A 16,715-nucleotide genomic window follows, 5' to 3' on the forward strand; every position below is an offset into this window, starting at 1 on the left:
AATCGATTTCGAGTTTCCATAGTTGGGGCACAGATTGACACCTGATCTTTGTGTTACTAAACGTCTACACGAAATACACAATGGCTTCTAGGCCAGGTGCTGAGAAAATAACATTACACCCGCTCACAATTTCATAATAAATAATAACTAGTATAAAAAAACTAAAAAAATACGCTTTTATAGAAAATCCAACGAAAAAATAGAAAATTTAACATGTGACATTTTTAATATTAATCATCTTTGCAACATTTATTTTTTATTTTTGTTTTTTTACCAGTTACATTATCTGTCTTTTAAAGTAAGATAAAATTATGTATTAATTTTGTTAATGATAGTCAATATATAGGTAAACTAAAAAAAATTAAAACTAAACTTTTTTTTTTATTTATTGCTTAGATGGGTGGACGAGCTCACAGCCCACCTGGTGTTAAGTGGTTACTGGAGCCCATAGACATCTACAACGTAAATGCGCCACCCACCTTGAGATATAAGTTCTAAGGTCTCAAGTATAGTTACACTACTACGCTCTTTTGACAGTATTTATGAGAATAATACCGGTGATAACCAAATGATACCGCATATTAACTCAATTTCGAATATTTTTGGAAATTGTACACTTATAATGCGAAAAGATGATATATCCCGGAAAAATTCAATGTGTTCATTCTACCGTATCTTTCTGACTTCGCGAGTCGAAGACATAAAACCACTTTACTACTTTTACGGTTTAATGTCGCAAATAAAACGAAAATAATAAACACGACATTAAACCTTATGTTTACGTGTTTAATGACTGTTTTTATGTGTATATTTAACATATATTTCAATGCATCTAGTATTATTTACTCTGCCTTACCTTTGATTGACTGATAGAGAATACTGCCCAAAACACGTCATTACGGATCCTCCCGATCCATTAACGGTGCTTTTAGGTACTTCAAGCACCGGTCACCGTCCTCGTCGAACCCGTCGCTTGCGACGAAGGGCTCGCGAGTGAATTAACTCGCCACCGGAGTAGAGTTCATCCATACTACCGGGAGCCGCTGCGTTCATCCACAGTACGTTTCCAGAGATCATTTTTGCCACGTACCATCCGGCTTTGGAATGAGCTCCCCTCCACGGTGTTTCCCGAGCGCTATGACATGTCCTTCTTCAAACGAGGCTTGCGGAGAGTACTTAATGGTAGGCAGCTGCTTGGCTCTGCCCCTGGCATTGCTGACGTCCATGAGCGACGGTAACCACTTACCATCAGGTGGGCCATATACTTCGTACTGCTCGAACAATAACAAAAAAAAAGTCTTCCCACTGAGTTTCTCGCCGGATTTTCTCAGTGGGTCGCGTTTCCGATCCGGTGGTAGATTCTGCAAAGAACTGCTCTTGCTAGGACCAGTGATAGCAACACTCCGGATCAAGCCACGTGAGCTCACCTACATGTTAGGACGAAGCTGAAATGGCCTCTCAAGCTATCAGCATAGGTAAGAAAAAAGAAAAAGAAAGAGAACGCTTGAAGAATCATGAAGTCCGCCAATGTAAATAATACATTAAGATTAATAAAATGAAAACCGTAAAAGTTAATTTGGATTTCATTTATTTATTTATTTAAATAAATTTTATAAATATTTTGGAACATTGAAACACGTTTATTCGAAAATAAGTTCCATTATTACTTTTTTTCAGTTTTTTATTGCCAACTTTGACAGACGAACAGTTTTTGGTCCACCACAACCTGTAGCCTGTAAAGAGCCAAGTGAAGAGATTCCATCGCCGCCCAAACAAATTTCAATTGTCAGGGGCACAACCATATCCACCCCAACCTTGAGGCTTCATTAGTCCTCATAAGCCTCAAGTGACATCATGACCAGGAAACACTGTAGAATTCAATTCATTCCACAGTTTAAACAATATGAATTACACAAAGGTACATCAACGCAGCCACGAGACCCTATTGCAGGATCCGAGTTTTGATATCTACCGAGTGATCAGGACTCAGCCATTGTCGGTCCCGATCGAAGCCATGAAGCGAAGCTGCTAAAAGCAACCAACAATGATGACCTGTCATTTGGCGGCTTCGGATACTCAGTTACAATGTTCCAAACCTCTGTCTAACTCCTAACTGAGACGGCAAATTTACCAACTCAATTTTGCTCATCGACTCTGCTAAACGGGTATCCTTGGGTTGAGCCACGCGTTTATTGGCAGTTTTGTCCGCGGTAACCTCACCTACCTCTTTTGGTATTGGGTGGAGATAGGACGATTAAGCAAAAGTACAGGGGACTAATTTAGTTGATGGCTTTTAATATTTTGGACAGTCCCACATACATCGCACGCCCCCTCAACGCAGGAGCATTAAGAGAGGTTCGACCCTGACCCAAAAAAGACTGTTGTACCCAGCTGTCCAGAATAACAGTACTTAACACAAGGGTAAGGAATTAGAGACTTCAGTAGCAAAATAGATGCCATACCAGACTTGGACTTCCAGACCGCAATTCGCGAATTACAAAGAGGACTTCCAGACCGCAATTCGCGATTGCCTCGCAACAATACCAACTATACCAGTACTTGTCCCTAACTTACAACAACAAAAAGCTCAAGGGGCACAACATAACTACACGTCTGTAACCGCACCGCAGTCTGCGGCAAAAAGATCACTAGAGTACGGAATGTGACGTCACACGCGCGTAGTACACCCGTGGAGACTTGCCAAATACCGACACTGGATGTAGGGTATCCACCGCTACGACTTTACAGTCGGAGTAATACTATTAAATGGTTGCAAAGCGCCTTTTGAGGCCACACGGCGTGACGTTTTGAAAAGATAAGCCGAGCTCACGGCCCACCTGGTTAAGTGATCACCGGAGCCCATAGACATCTACAACGTAAACACCACCACCCATCTTGAGACATGAGTTCTAAGGTCTCACTTTTAACAGTACAACGGCTGCCCCGCCCTTCAAGCCGAAGCGCATTACTGCTTCACGGCAAAAATAGGGTTTGATTTTTATTACACGATGTTATTCCTGCGCCGCCGGAATCGTGGACATTTGTTAAGTATTTATTTCATTGGAAAGATTGGTACCCGCCTGCGGGATTCGAACACCGATGCATCGCTATATACGAATGCACCGGACGTCTTATCCTTTAGGCCACGAAGACTTTCTGCCGCCCCCCTTAGAAAATAAGGTCTAAATACTACAACAGCTAACCCGTCCTTCAAACCTTAACGCATGCGTCTTACGACGGAAATAGGCAGTAGCACTTATCCGTGTAAGACTGATAATGTCTCCTACAAAAAAAAAATTTAACAAATTAGTTAAATATCACAAAAATCCAACAACGCACAACCCTAATTCACAAATTTGTAAATACCCGCTCGGATACAACGAACGCACTACTAATAAAACGCTATCTTTTTGCGCTAATTACCTTCCTCGGATCGCGTTCGAAACAATCGCAATTATTCCCGTGACACGTGCTCGTTTTGTTACGTTCAGACGTCGTCTAGACGTTGTGGCCTTATTGACATTTATAGAGCACGCTCGTTACCGTTGGCACGTGCTAACGTTAGACGCGTACAACACAGTTCGCTTTCTACGATACGATACGTTGCAATTCTTCATAAATAAACGAACTAATGCTCTAACTAGGGTAGGAGATTTATTTTACCAAAACGAAAGGCAAAGGCGTCACACATCACATAGCCTTATCTTTTATACATTCTAATATGTAAAATAACATCGAGGGAAAATTTATATCGAAGAGATAAAGTTGATTTATTTGAGACTTTAATCAGTTGGCATGAAATTAAATGAAATGAGATGAGATGGAATCAAAGTCTCAGTAAAATGGCGGTCATTTACTGAGACTCCAGCGGACTATTTGGAAAGACCTGAGAAGCTACGTCCAGTGATTCTGTTTCGTAGTCGCGGTAATAATTGCGCACTTTCACTGATGCTAAAGCCCCAAAAATCAAAAGTAAATCATCTTACGAACCTCTTTGATCTTTTAATTTGGTTTTCATAAAATTACGCTATTACTTTTAACAATCAATAAACTTTTTTTTGTAGTCTAATATTTTCTCTTTCGGCCACAGTCATGAATCAACCAAATAGGTTTTTCATTATGTTCGAGATCCTATACACACAATTGTGCTCTTTTTTATTGCTTCGATGGGCTTATTGCTCACAGGACCCCTGATGCTAAGTGGTTGCCGGAGCCCATAGACATCGACAACTTAAATGCCGCCACCTACCTTGAGACATGAGTCAAGTCAAAGCCTTATATTTAACACCCTTTAAGCCAAAGTCCATTGCTGTTTCACGACCGAAATAGGCGGAGTGGTGGTACTTATCCGTGCGCCTCACAAGACGCCATACTACCAGCCAAGTTGTGTGACCAGAACGCAATATTGCTTCACAGTGAATATGTGTCTGAAGTTTACGAAAAGTTCTCAGATATCACTGTCTTGGGTTTACCATAGCTAGTCTACCTATCACGACAATAAAATGACATAATTCAATCTGAGTTAAAGGTTGAAATAAATACTTTAATCACGTTTTTCAATGTAAGCATTTTTCTTTAGTTTCATTTACGTACGCCCCATCTTAAGCTATAAATAAAATATCTTCCATTATAAAGAATTGTATTATTAATATACATAAAAGCAGAACACTGGTATAATATTGCATGAGAACATTATATTATTAAAGTTATACTCAAAATCAAAGTATTTTATTCCATGTCAAAGGGGTTGGGAGTAAAAAAATCTAATATTACAGACATAACGATGACTAGAAGTTCCATCTTGAATCCAGAGCGCTTGCATGAGTGACTAGACATTTCTAAAACCACATGTACTCTATGTACCCTAAAAAAAAGTTGATTGATAATTTTACCACCTAAAGTAATAGTACTCATCTTCGCAAAACGATTTAGTTCTTCTGGCTTGTTTGTTTTTTCTATTTCTCAGCATATAAGAGTCTGAGTAACAAGTGCAGTCTAGATTAGCTTTGACAGAAGCAGGTCTTCTCCTCAACGGTCTCACGTCAAAGCGATCGGATCTTCGAGTAGACGTTGAAGCATCCTTCTTGAGCGATTCTTCTGATGATTTTAAAGGGCAACAAGTGGAAGTGGACTTGGTATTGGAGCAGCAGACAGATTGGGCAGACGGGGCTTCTTCAGCCGTGCAAATTTTGCAGTCAACTTTCTTTTCAGAGCTCTTCTTGGACGTGGTCTGGCTATTGCAGCAAGAGTTGCGGGTCGAAGTGTCTATGCTAGTCAAAGAACATGCAGCCAAACTCTTTGAGGATATAGACGTACATGAAGATTTGGGCATCGTTCCACAAGACGGACAGCTCCTGTCCATAGACTGGTCATCGGCAGAGCAGTATTTAGAAGATTTCGATGAAGCAAACGACTTTTGGGAAGCTCCTAAGGAATTCATCTTTTCCGAACAGCTTTTACAAATTTTAACCTCTGTCGGTTTGTCTAAAAGCTCCGTTTCAGGTTCATCGACTGTCTTTTGGAGTCCACGGCTCGAATTAGTATTCGGTAAAATAATTTTCTTCAAAACTTCCAGCATACCTCCCTTGATGACTAAATTCTTACAATCCGTTCGGTTGGCATTCAAACCAGTTTTGTTCGATTCATTGTTTGGTTTTTTTATTATCTTTATAATGCAACAGCTATTTGATTTAAGTTCGTTACCATCATGCAAGTTATCATCAGTGTTCAAACTGGAATATTTCCCATTGCAACTAGGATTTTTTATTACTTTACTTGGCACCGTCTCGAAATCTGTCATCGAAGTCCATTGATCTCGCCACAAAGCCTCAGTCGAAGTGGCTCTCCTATTATTAGATTTATCGTTTCGCTTACGATCATCTCCACAAACCGACACACAAGAGCTCTTCGATTCGATTGGTTTCTTTATAATCTTGCAACAACTTTGACTTGCCAGAGAAACGTTCTGTATGGAATCGCCGCCACAAACTGTACGTGGCTTTTTAGAGCAGCAGTTGGAATCCACAGACTTTGTTGATACACAGGAAGCTTGAGAGGCTGCCGGTAAAGAGGCTCTAGAACCTTTAGCGCTGGCAGAACTGAATTTACAATTTCTTTCCGTTTGCGTTAATCCATATTGGTCTGAGGACATGCATCGCCTGATCTTCGGCTCAAGTCTCTCATTGTGGTTAGTATGCACTGATTTACTTCTTCTAGATTCGTATTCTGTGTCACCAATTTTACTGGTATCGAATATTTCCTTGTCTTCTAGAGCACCCAGTTTGTTAGGACATTTCTTTTCAGTTTTAACCGTGATGACTTGCTTTTCTTCACTAATACTGCCGTCTTCGTTCTGCAGTCTACGAACTTTGACGATTTCCTTATATTCAGTTTCAAAGTAGCCTAAAACGTCCTCATTTTTAGGTTCACTGGTTACACTACATGGCTTACACGATTCTGGAGGCTCTTGTATGTTACAAGTCGAGGCGTTGTTAGTTGAAGGTTTTGGGGTCAACGTGATTCGGCTCTCGGTCATTTCCAATGCCTTTTGGCATATATCGCAAGACGGTGGACCATTCGTCATATTTTCTATTTTCAATTTTATCTTGCTGCACGTTTTTATGAATTTCTCAATACTAGGCGAAACGATTCCCTCCGTTTTGTAATTTTTCGTTAATCCTATGACTTCATCGATATGTGCCATTAACTGCTCTAATCGTTTCCTGTTCTGATTCGATTTTACTTCAGCACTTTTGCACGGAGCTATTTCGATCTTTAAATTCGATTCCTTCTTCAATTTTGCTGCCTTACTGCAGGCAGGACAAACGGATTCAACTTGAGTATCAGCTTCGAACATCTTCAAACAGCAACAACATACTTTAACGGGCGACTCTTTTTGATGCGCCTGTGATTTTTTGAATACCTTTATTCGGAACATATTCTCCCTTTCTTGTTCTTCTAGTTCTATCAAAATATACGCTATCGTGTCCAGTAATTTTGGTATCACAATTTTTATTAAGATATTCCATTTCCTGCAATCGAAAAACTATAGTAAAAACTTCAGAGTTAACATCTACTCAATAGCTTTCTTTATAACATAAACTCACCCTTCTGTTTAATTTTAAACTGTGCATATTAATTGTATCTCTTATTCATTATAAAGCTGTCTAATAAAAGTCAAATTTACTGTTTATGTTTTTATATACAAAAATAAAGTTTATTTTACAATTTTTTTCTATTAAATATAATATAGTTTCTTTGCATGGTGATTAGTTAATAATCATGTAAAATAATCGGGACAGTTTCAAGTTTTTAATTTGGATATAGGATTTATTGGTTTTCGTGATATTATTATATCATGATCATTAATTTTAGATTATTAATTTAATCAGTTAAATTAGTATTATATCATTACATATTATATTATTTTTCATTATTTTGACTGTCATCAGCATTATCAAGAGTTTTTGTGTTGCTTTTGTTCTCGAAAATACTAGCAATTAATTTCCATTCGGATTCCGTCAACTCTAAATTATCATCATTTGCTTCGCTTGCTTCGCCGTGCCTCCGAAAGAGCGGTCCTGCCAGATCTAAAAGCTCTTTGAAATCCTTTCGTATTTCTTCCAAATCATTTTCATCATCAAAACCATTATTTTCTATATCCGATCCAAAAGACGTTAAGCTTGAAGACTTCACTACCTTTTCTGTATTCGATGATAGAGGAATGACTTCTGATTGTATTCGACTGCAGACAATTTCTTGGAAAGTCTGTAAGGATTGGTTATCATCACATCTACTATTACAAATGAAACTCTCGCTCTTGGATGCTAGAACAGGACCATTATTTATTGGTACATTGATAGGATTAGTGGAAGAGCTAACTTCCTTGCGAATTTTGAGTGTGGTTCCATCTTCGGTGGTTTTTCTTAATATTCTTGTTATTTCTTTGAGATTACTAACATAACCGTCAACATCCATGTCTGTTTGTGTTTGCTTATCAATTCCTAGAGCTTCTGTTGTGCTCGTTCTTCTACTAGTAACATTTAAACGATTTCTATCATTTATTGATTTATCGGAGACTTTTTTCTCATAATCAATGGATACTTCCTGAATACTTTCGCCAGTTTCTTCATTAAAACTCTCATTATTTTTCTTTTCATCCAATACTTGCTCAGCAGTTTTCAAAAATTGTTTCATATCAATAGACAATGTGCCTTTTTCTTCTATATATTTACCGACGTCGATTACTGACTTAATGTGTGCTCTCAATTCTGAAACCTTCAGTTCCACTTCAGGATTCGCTGCTTTGATATCTTCTTTTTCCGGTAAGTCATCACAAATTTCATTTTTATCATCTTCTTCTCCTTTTTCTTCTGCTTCTACTTCTTCTATTGATTCAATAGCTAGTTTAGGAATATCAGATTCGGCTTCAAGAGCCTCGGCTTTTTTCTTTGCATGTTTCCGCTTAACTTCCAAAATCTTTTTGAATCTGTAAAACTCTTCTCTGGCTTGTTCCTCCAATTCGTCTAAAATATACTTCACGCTCGCTATTATTTTCGGTATGACGATCTTCATCAGGGCATTCTTTCGTCTGTCGAAGATATTTTCCACATCAAGTATGACAGAGTATCTTCTTAAAAATCACCCGTCTTCAAATCTTCTAAGGACTTCTTCGATATATTAAAAATGTATTTATTAATAAAATATTTTTTAATCCAGACAAGAAATTATATTATATATTACAATTTTTAATAATACAGATTTTTATTAATTTCAACACTGAGTCCTTAGATAGACAGAAGAGTGAGTTTCAAGTTATCCTATTTCTAACACGGGTTGATTTCCGATAGCAGCTTTCTTAGCCGAAACGGGAATATATATATTTTTTATTGCCCTTTTAGGCAGACGAGCATACGGCCCACCTGATGGTGAGTGGTTACCGCTGCCCATGGACTTCAGCAATGCCAGGGGCAGATCCAAGCCGCTGTCTACCGAAATAACCAAACGGTTACCGACCAAATAAAATACTTATTACTACAGCAAAGGGAAATGTTTTAAATTTAGTATATTGCTTTTCGTTTTAGCAACTCCATATTTCTCTAATTCGTAATACATTCATACAATTTCTAACACTGTCGTTTCCTATGTGATCAATTGTCGTATCCACCGTACATATTGGTGGCTCAGAAACAAGAAACGCATCGGTAACCATCCGGAAACTGGAAATCATCGTTCAATATTTTGTCATCGCTAATTTTAGCCACGAATGACGTCACACATAATAAAGTTGCGCTCAGCCGCGAAGAGGTAAAAACTGGTTCTCACGTTCCAGCTTATAGCGTTGTTTTGCATCTAATAGACTGTGTTTTGCTTAGAAAGGAATTGTCTTCGTGTTGTGATATTCTATAATTGGACAGCCTTCTTAGTCTAATTGGGGGTCTGACTACACTAGCTATCAGCATTACTGTATTACAAGATACCTAAACGCGATCCCTTACATTTAACGCTTTCATCTTCCCTACCTATTCGATGGAAGCCTAAGAAGGAATTCCAACTACATCAAGAAAAAACTAACGTTCGCTCTCTTTCCATTTCTTTTCTTTTGTTTCTTTTCGTATCACCTGTCAAGCCTCTATCTTAGTCTATGTCTAGTCGTTGCAGGCCGTATGTCCTGTCAAAGAGATTGGACGCCACGACAACAGTACCTTTGGATTCTTTTAAGGATATTTAGCTGACTATCTAGTATTGCGAATAAGTAAAGCTAAACGAAACTAACTTAGTGGCGTTTTTATGTGCCACTTCGATCCTGGCAAAGCCAGTCCTCTGTTGAACCATCAGTATCATTTTCTTCAGCAGCTCCCTCCACTTCTCCTTCGCTTCTTCGATTGTGTGGCCTCCCTTCTCCAACCCAAGATGGTTGTACGGTGGTCCTCCCAACTGCAAACGACATTTGGCTTTTGACAAATTCACTAACTAAAACACGGATCATTTCAGTTGATTATTTGGACGACAGAAAACCAATTGATTGCCGAACCTAAAGATGCCAATTTGGTAAAAAATTCGTGGTCGCCTACACCACGTTCCACTGGTTAAAAACATACTGTTCAAAGCTAACTAAATTCATTTTATACTACAAAATAATTATAAACAGACAAACGTACGGCTCAACGAACGGTGAATATTCATCATGATTCATAGACTTTATGGTAGAGTCACCATCAACATTCTCACTATGAAAAACATGTTCAAAGACATAGTATGTATTAAATAAAATGTCTCTAAGAGTTGTACTGTGGACGAACGCAAATATCCAATATATTCTGGTATAATGGAGTTCCCAGGATCATCCCTAATAATGCTGCAGAGGATTCACACGTATTATAAAATGCAAAGACCCCACGAAGATGTCTAATGGCCCAATTAGTCTCTACGTTAATTAGCGCACAATTACTTTTTGTCATCTTTTAGACTGGTGTTAGAACGTCTTATGAGTCCGCAGGGCTAGGTACCACCACCCTGCCTATTGCTGCCGTGAAGCAGTAATGCGTTTCGGTTTGAAGGGTAGGGCTGCCATTGTACTGTAAAAACTGAGACCTCAGCACCTATGTCTCGATGTAGGTAGCGGTATTTAAGTCGTAGATGTCTATGGGCTCCGGGCACCACTTAAGACCAGGTGGGCCGTAAGCTCGCCCACCTATGTAAGCCAAAAAAACTGGTTATATAAACGTTGAGAATAAAAATCGTATTTAAAACAAAGACATAAGAATACCTCAACAACTTCCATGTGAGGAACTTTGACGCCGGAGATAGATTTGTTTGTAGTTTCAACTCTAACGCAAGCCTGGGAACGCAAAAAAACTATTGGGTGATCTGCACTAAAATACCATAGTTCAGTTTTTTGTACAAATCACATACTGTTCTTAATTTCAGTTCTTAAAATCTTTACAGTGATCGAATCTTTTTATAAATATTCATGTATTTAAAGGTTAGCATGACAATACTCATTCCTTGATGTTTCCTTCCATGATGATTGTCAAGATCAGACATGGCGGCAAATCGTGAGAAACGTCAAGTCTGCCCTCTCCAGTACTACCTACATGATGAGCACGACCGCTCTATCAAGAGTGAAACGATTGAAAATATGAAGTATTTAAAGTGTACCCCCTCCCGTAAGAGATGGTGGAGGTCAAGACCAAAAAGCCCTCATGTTATGTTGTATGTATGTATATAGTTGGAAATCATAAATGAAATAAATAAAGTGTGTTCGCGCGTCATTTAAGATTTTTGTCACGAATATCTTCATTTAAAAAGTTATTTTATTCATATTTAATTACACACTGAGTTGTGTTATCTATAACGTAATTTTGTTTGCGAACCTTATCGCCTCCGTGGCGCAATCGGTTAGCGCGTTCGGCTGTTAACCGAAAGGTTGGTGGTTCGAGTCCACCCGGGGGCGAGACTGTTTTTGTACTTCCATTATCCAATTGAAATTGGACCAAATTACTATATTTATAGGGAAGTATTCCCTCTGACAGCGGTGCTATTTATCCAAGAGAAGGTCCATCGCCTCCGTGGCGCAATCGGTTAGCGCGTTCGGCTGTTAACCGAAAGGTTGGTGGTTCGAGTCCACCCGGGGGCGAGACTGTTTTTGTACTTCCATTATCCAATTGAAATTGGACCAAATTACTATATTTATAGGGAAGTATTCCCTCTGACAGCGGTGCTATTTATCCAAGAGAAGGTCCATCGCCTCCGTGGCGCAATCGGTTAGCGCGTTCGGCTGTTAACCGAAAGGTTGGTGGTTCGAGTCCACCCGGGGGCGAGACTGTTTTTGTACTTCCATTATCCAATTGAAATTGGACCCAATTGCTATATTTATAGGGAAGTGTTTCCTCTGACAGCGGTGCTATTTATCCAAGAGAAGGTCCATCGCCTCCGTGGCGCAATCGGTTAGCGCGTTCGGCTGTTAACCGAAAGGTTGGTGGTTCGAGTCCACCCGGGGGCGAAACTGTTTTTGTACTTCCATTATCCAATTGAAATTGGACCAAATTGCTATATTTATAGGGAAGTATTCCCTCTGACAGCGGTGCTAATTATCCAAGAGAAGGTCCATCGTCTCCGTGGCGCAATCGGTTAGCGCGTTCGGCTGTTAACCGAAAGGTTGGTGGTTCGAGTCCACCCGGGGGCGAGACTGTTTTTATAAAAACATCAACCAACCAAGCAAGCAACCAAGCAGAACCAACTGCTTTCGGAATCTTTTCACAAACGACAACAATTTTTTCAAATCAACTTCACAGGCATTTATTTTGGTACATCATGACGTAATGGATTGCCATTTTATTTATGTTACCTCCACACCCCACAAGTATCCATTAAGAAAACTTTACCATTGACTACACATCATCTTAATCGGTTGCTCTTGGCAGAGCAGTCGTGGTCATGTAGAATTCTTGCTCATTAAAGCCTTGACAGATGTTTTCCATAGTTTGCCAACCGAGGCCCGGCGCACACACTCGTTAAGTGGGGTTTCAGTAAGGACTTTCACCTGATCAGTCCAACGCATGGGGATTCGTCCACGAGATCTCTTACCATTGACCCTACCCTGAACAACAAGTTTCTCGATAGACTAAAAAACTTACAAAGGCCTTTTGCCATCACTTCAGGGAGTTAAACCATATATTGTTTTACCTTAGCCTCAACATTCTCCAGCACGTACTGATTTAAGTTCGAACAGAAGTATCTTCCGCGAGCCAGGAGCATGAAGGCCGTTCGCATGTCCTCGTTGAAACGTCGGTGGGTTCTGCAAATTGTAATCAAACACCACTAATAACAATGTATGTATATACAATTTGGCTGTGGTCTTTTTACAATTGGCGTTTCTGTGCCTAGTTTGGTTTTATTGCCTTTATAAACAGATGATCATACGGCCCACCTGACGGTGAGTGGTTACCGTCGCCCATGGACATCAGCAATTCCAGGGGCAGAGCTAAGCCGCTGCCTACCATTTAATACTCTCCACAAGCCTCGTTTGAAGAAGAACATGTCATAGCGCTCGGAAAACAACGTAGCGGGGAACTGATTCCAAGGCCTATTTTTTTTTTATTGAATCTATTTTTATGAATTATTTTTATTATATACACGCTGATACAAGATACAAGATTAATAAGCTGACGGTTAGCGTGGTATGGACATGTGATGCGTAAAGAGAAGATGCATGGGACTAGGAGATGTACGGAAATGGTAGTGCAAGGTAGATAATAGGTCGACCGAAGAAGGTATGGATGGTGTGTGTGAATGACGATATGAGAGAGAGAGGAGTGAGTGTTGAGATGACGGCTAATAGAACAGAATGGAATAGAAAAATTCGCTGTACCGACCCCACCTAAGGGGATAAGGTGGAGACAAAGAAGAAGACACTGATACTAGATTTATGTCAATTCTAACTTGGAGCTCGTGTATTCAAAGGTAGGCAGCGGCTTGGCTCTGCCCCTGGCATTGCTGAAGTCCATGGGCGACGGTAACTACTCACTATCAGATGAGCCGTGTGCTCGTCTGTCTACAAGAGCAATAAAAAAAAATACTACGTTGTGACTATTGGCTTCGATAGCAACTACTTATCCACCAAATGGGTTAAGGACTGTCTACTTGTCTATTAAAAAAACACACTCGTTAATCTCAATGGCCAATCTCCTCAACTCGCGTCCAGTGGCCAGAGCTGTCCATTTCATCAGCTTCTTCCCTAAGTGCGCCATCTGAAGACGGTTCCTCATCTGCTGCAGCGCCACCAACGAAGGCATGCAAGGATACCTCGTAACGTTCATGTTATGCTCATCCTCGTCTGTGAATATATATTATATATATACTAGCTGTACCCGTCCGCTTCGCTGGGCATTTAAAATTAACATTATTATTTCTCACTCCCACAAAGATTCTCTTTTTTTTTATTGCCTAGATGCGTGGACGAGCTCACAGCCCACCTGGTGCAAAGTGGTTACCGGAGTCCCTAGACATCCACAACGTAAATGCGCCACCCACCTTGAGATATAAGTTCTAAGGTCTCAGTATAGTTACAACGGCTGCCCCACCCTTCAAACCGAAACGCATTACTGCTTCACGGCAGAAATAGGCAGGGCGGTGATACCCACCCGCGCGTACTCACAAGAGGTCCTACCACCAGTAATTACGCAAATTATAATTTTGCGGGTTTGATTTTTATTACACGATGCTATTCCTTCACTGTGGAGGTCAATCGTGAACATTAATGTTAAGTTCGTATTTCATTTGAAAAATTGGTACTGGCCTGCGGGATTCGAACACCGTTGCATCGCTAGATACGAATGCACCGGACCTCTTATCCTTTAGGCCACGACGACTTCATTCGACTTCCTGTCTTACTAGATGCTATTCCATATTCTTTGCTTTGCTTGAATACCTTAATCACATTATGACGCCCACAGAGACATATTGGCTGGTGCTATTTATTCTAAGTCGACATTAGCCGATATTCTCTTTTCATTTTCCTACCTATTCTAGCGACCTCGAGGTGTCATACTAGATTCACCGAACGAGTAGGTGAGCTCACGGTGCCCTAACCTGGTGACGTTAAACACTAGTCCTAGCAAGAGCAGTGCTTGGCTGAATCCACCACCGGATCGGAAACGCGACCCACTGAGAAGATCCGGCGAGAAACTTAGTATTACCGGACCGTCACCGGACGTCTTATCCTTTAGGCCACGACTAAGTATAGAGGAAGTACATCACAAGCCATATATATTTCTCTTAATTCTCCATATGTAATTCGCGCTGCTTAGTGAAATCCTCCATAAATATGCTTAATAAGCTTACCGTCTCCGTCCTTGAACATTTTGAGTTTTGTCTTTCAACGATTTTATAACAAGAATTTCGATAAACTATGAAATAGGTTTGAGGTTAAAACGTCTCTTCCTGGATTTTATTCATTAGGTTTTTTTTTTAATAATTTTTTAATATTATTTGTGTGCATGTTGCGCGGATTGATCGAGTGATGATTATGTTTCAATCTTGACTTTTACACTTTTTTTCTTCTGACGTTATTTGACATTACTCTATTATATTCTCGCTTATATCTATGGATCAACGAAACGACTAGATACTAAAAATCTGCCTTTACAAAAACGAAAACAGACCTTTATTATCTAAGGATAAGATAACAATAAATACAATCTTCTTGTATTTAATGTATCCTGTACAATTAACATGTGTGCTGCCGGTCATGACATATGGCGCTGAAACGTGGACATTAACCGTAGGTTTGGTCCGTAAGCTCAAAGTCGCTCAGCGTGCTATGGAAAGGTGTATGCTCGGAGTTTCTTTGATGGATCGAGTCAGAAATGATGAAATTCGTCAAAGAACCAAAGTAACCGACATAGTCCTAAAGGTTAGCAAGCTGAAGTGGCAATGGGCCGGACATACGTGTCGCAGAACCGATGGCCGATGGAGCAGACGTGTTCTGGACTGGAGACCGCGTACCGGTAAACGCAGCGTTGGGCGTCCCCCTGCCCGTTGGACCGATGACTTGCGGCGATATGCTGGGAGAGATTGGATGCGGAAGGCGGAGGATCGTTCATTGTGGCGGACTATGGGAGAGGCCTACATCCAGCAGTGGAGAGACACAGGCTGATGATGATGATGATGATGATGATGTACAATTAACGATCGCGACCGAATTGATATATTTGAGATGTGGTGGTGGCGAAAGATGCTAGGAATTCCCTGGACAGCACGTCGCATCAACGTGTCGATCAGGAACTCCAGATAAAGACGAGGCTTTCTACCATCTACCTGCTGGTGGTAGGACCTCTTGTCAGTCCGCGCGGGTAGGTACCACCACCCCGTCTATTTCTGACGTGAAACAGTAACGCGTTTCGGTTTGAAGGGTGGGGTAGCCGTTGTAACTATACTGAGACCTTAGAACTCATATCTCATGGTGGGTGACGCGGCATTTACGTTGTGGATGTCTATAGACTCCGGTAACCACTTAACAGCAGGTGGACTGTAAGCTCGTGCACCCATCCATGCAATAAATAAAAAAACGTAGAGTTCTGGAATCTTGGAGAAGCTAATGGTGACTGGTAATGTGGACGGAAGAAGACCACGAGGTAGAGTCCCGACACGTTGGACTGACCAGATTCGCACTACTCTCGACACCATAGTTCACGATTCTCTACACTCGACGGCAGATAGGAGCAAATAGCGTAGAATAATCCGGAATAAACTCTTGTTGCGAGGAGGCGGTCTCGACCTTCAGTATTGAAGATACCGAAGCGAGAAGAAGATGTACAATGACGTCATAGAATTTTCAAATTCTAAACTCACTCTGTGGGAAAGAGACAGAATCTTCTGAACACTCACACAGAACTTTTAAATTTATGAAAATTTCTAATTTTATTTTAATACATCATCACACGCAGAACTGTGCCAGGATATTCATACCAGTAATTATTTATGTCTCAAATATGTAATTTATACACAGATATGATGACAGAATATATATAGGACTATGCGAAAGCAAAACAATCTTAGCCGATGTCAAATGTAAAGAGAAAAAAAAAAGAAAAAAAGGAATAGTATGTACCTAAATATGAATTAAGGTTGTTAATAAAGGCTTCTTTATCTTTATCTTTTATGATGACAGATACAGAGATACAGACACACAGACACACAGTCACAGTGATATA

At 40.1% G+C, this 16,715-nt stretch overlaps 1 protein-coding gene and 5 non-coding genes across 7 annotated transcripts; 5 read left to right on the forward strand and 1 right to left on the reverse strand.

Annotated features, from left to right (window-relative positions):
* Positions 1-4,622: 4,622 nt before the first annotated feature.
* On the reverse strand, positions 4,623-15,052 carry LOC101736595 (uncharacterized). 2 transcript variants are annotated; one of them, XM_021352720.3, is made up of 6 exons: positions 14,845-15,052; positions 13,666-13,837; positions 12,688-12,799; positions 10,769-10,840; positions 9,776-9,936; positions 4,623-7,031 (listed from the first exon to the last, which is right to left on the reverse strand). In XM_021352720.3, the coding sequence occupies exons 1-6, from the start codon at positions 14,861-14,863 to the stop codon at positions 4,889-4,891; spliced, it is 2,679 nt and encodes an 892-aa protein (XP_021208395.1). In that variant the 5' UTR covers positions 14,864-15,052; the 3' UTR covers positions 4,623-4,888. The 2 variants fall into 2 exon arrangements, with proteins under 2 accessions (XP_021208395.1, XP_004933294.1); XM_004933237.5 differs by lacking the exon at positions 4,623-7,031 and adding an exon at positions 7,182-8,590 and having other exon boundaries at positions 14,845-15,047.
* On the forward strand, positions 11,382-11,455 carry TRNAN-GUU (transfer RNA asparagine (anticodon GUU)). The gene has a single exon. It is a non-coding gene; the product is annotated as a tRNA-Asn (tRNA).
* Positions 11,565-11,638, forward strand: TRNAN-GUU (transfer RNA asparagine (anticodon GUU)). The gene has a single exon. It is a non-coding gene; the product is annotated as a tRNA-Asn (tRNA).
* On the forward strand, positions 11,748-11,821 carry TRNAN-GUU (transfer RNA asparagine (anticodon GUU)). Its single transcript has one exon. It is a non-coding gene; the product is annotated as a tRNA-Asn (tRNA).
* On the forward strand, positions 11,931-12,004 carry TRNAN-GUU (transfer RNA asparagine (anticodon GUU)). Its single transcript has one exon. It is a non-coding gene; the product is annotated as a tRNA-Asn (tRNA).
* TRNAN-GUU (transfer RNA asparagine (anticodon GUU)) lies at positions 12,114-12,187 on the forward strand. The gene has a single exon. It is a non-coding gene; the product is annotated as a tRNA-Asn (tRNA).
* Positions 15,053-16,715: the final 1,663 nt, after the last annotated feature.

Source organism: Bombyx mori, chromosome 2 (genome assembly GCF_030269925.1).
Source record: "Bombyx mori chromosome 2, ASM3026992v2".
Classification (NCBI taxonomy): Eukaryota; Metazoa; Arthropoda; class Insecta; order Lepidoptera; family Bombycidae; genus Bombyx; species Bombyx mori.

Coding starts and splice junctions, on each gene's coding strand:
- LOC101736595 (XM_021352720.3), bottom strand. Junction 12,800..13,665: donor TTGGCCATTGAGATTAACGA/GTGTGTTTTTTT, acceptor TACAATTTGCAG/AACCCACCGACGTTTCAACG. Junction 10,841..12,687: donor TGGAGAATGTTGAGGCTAAG/GTAAAACAATAT, acceptor TTGCGTTCCCAG/GCTTGCGTTAGAGTTGAAAC.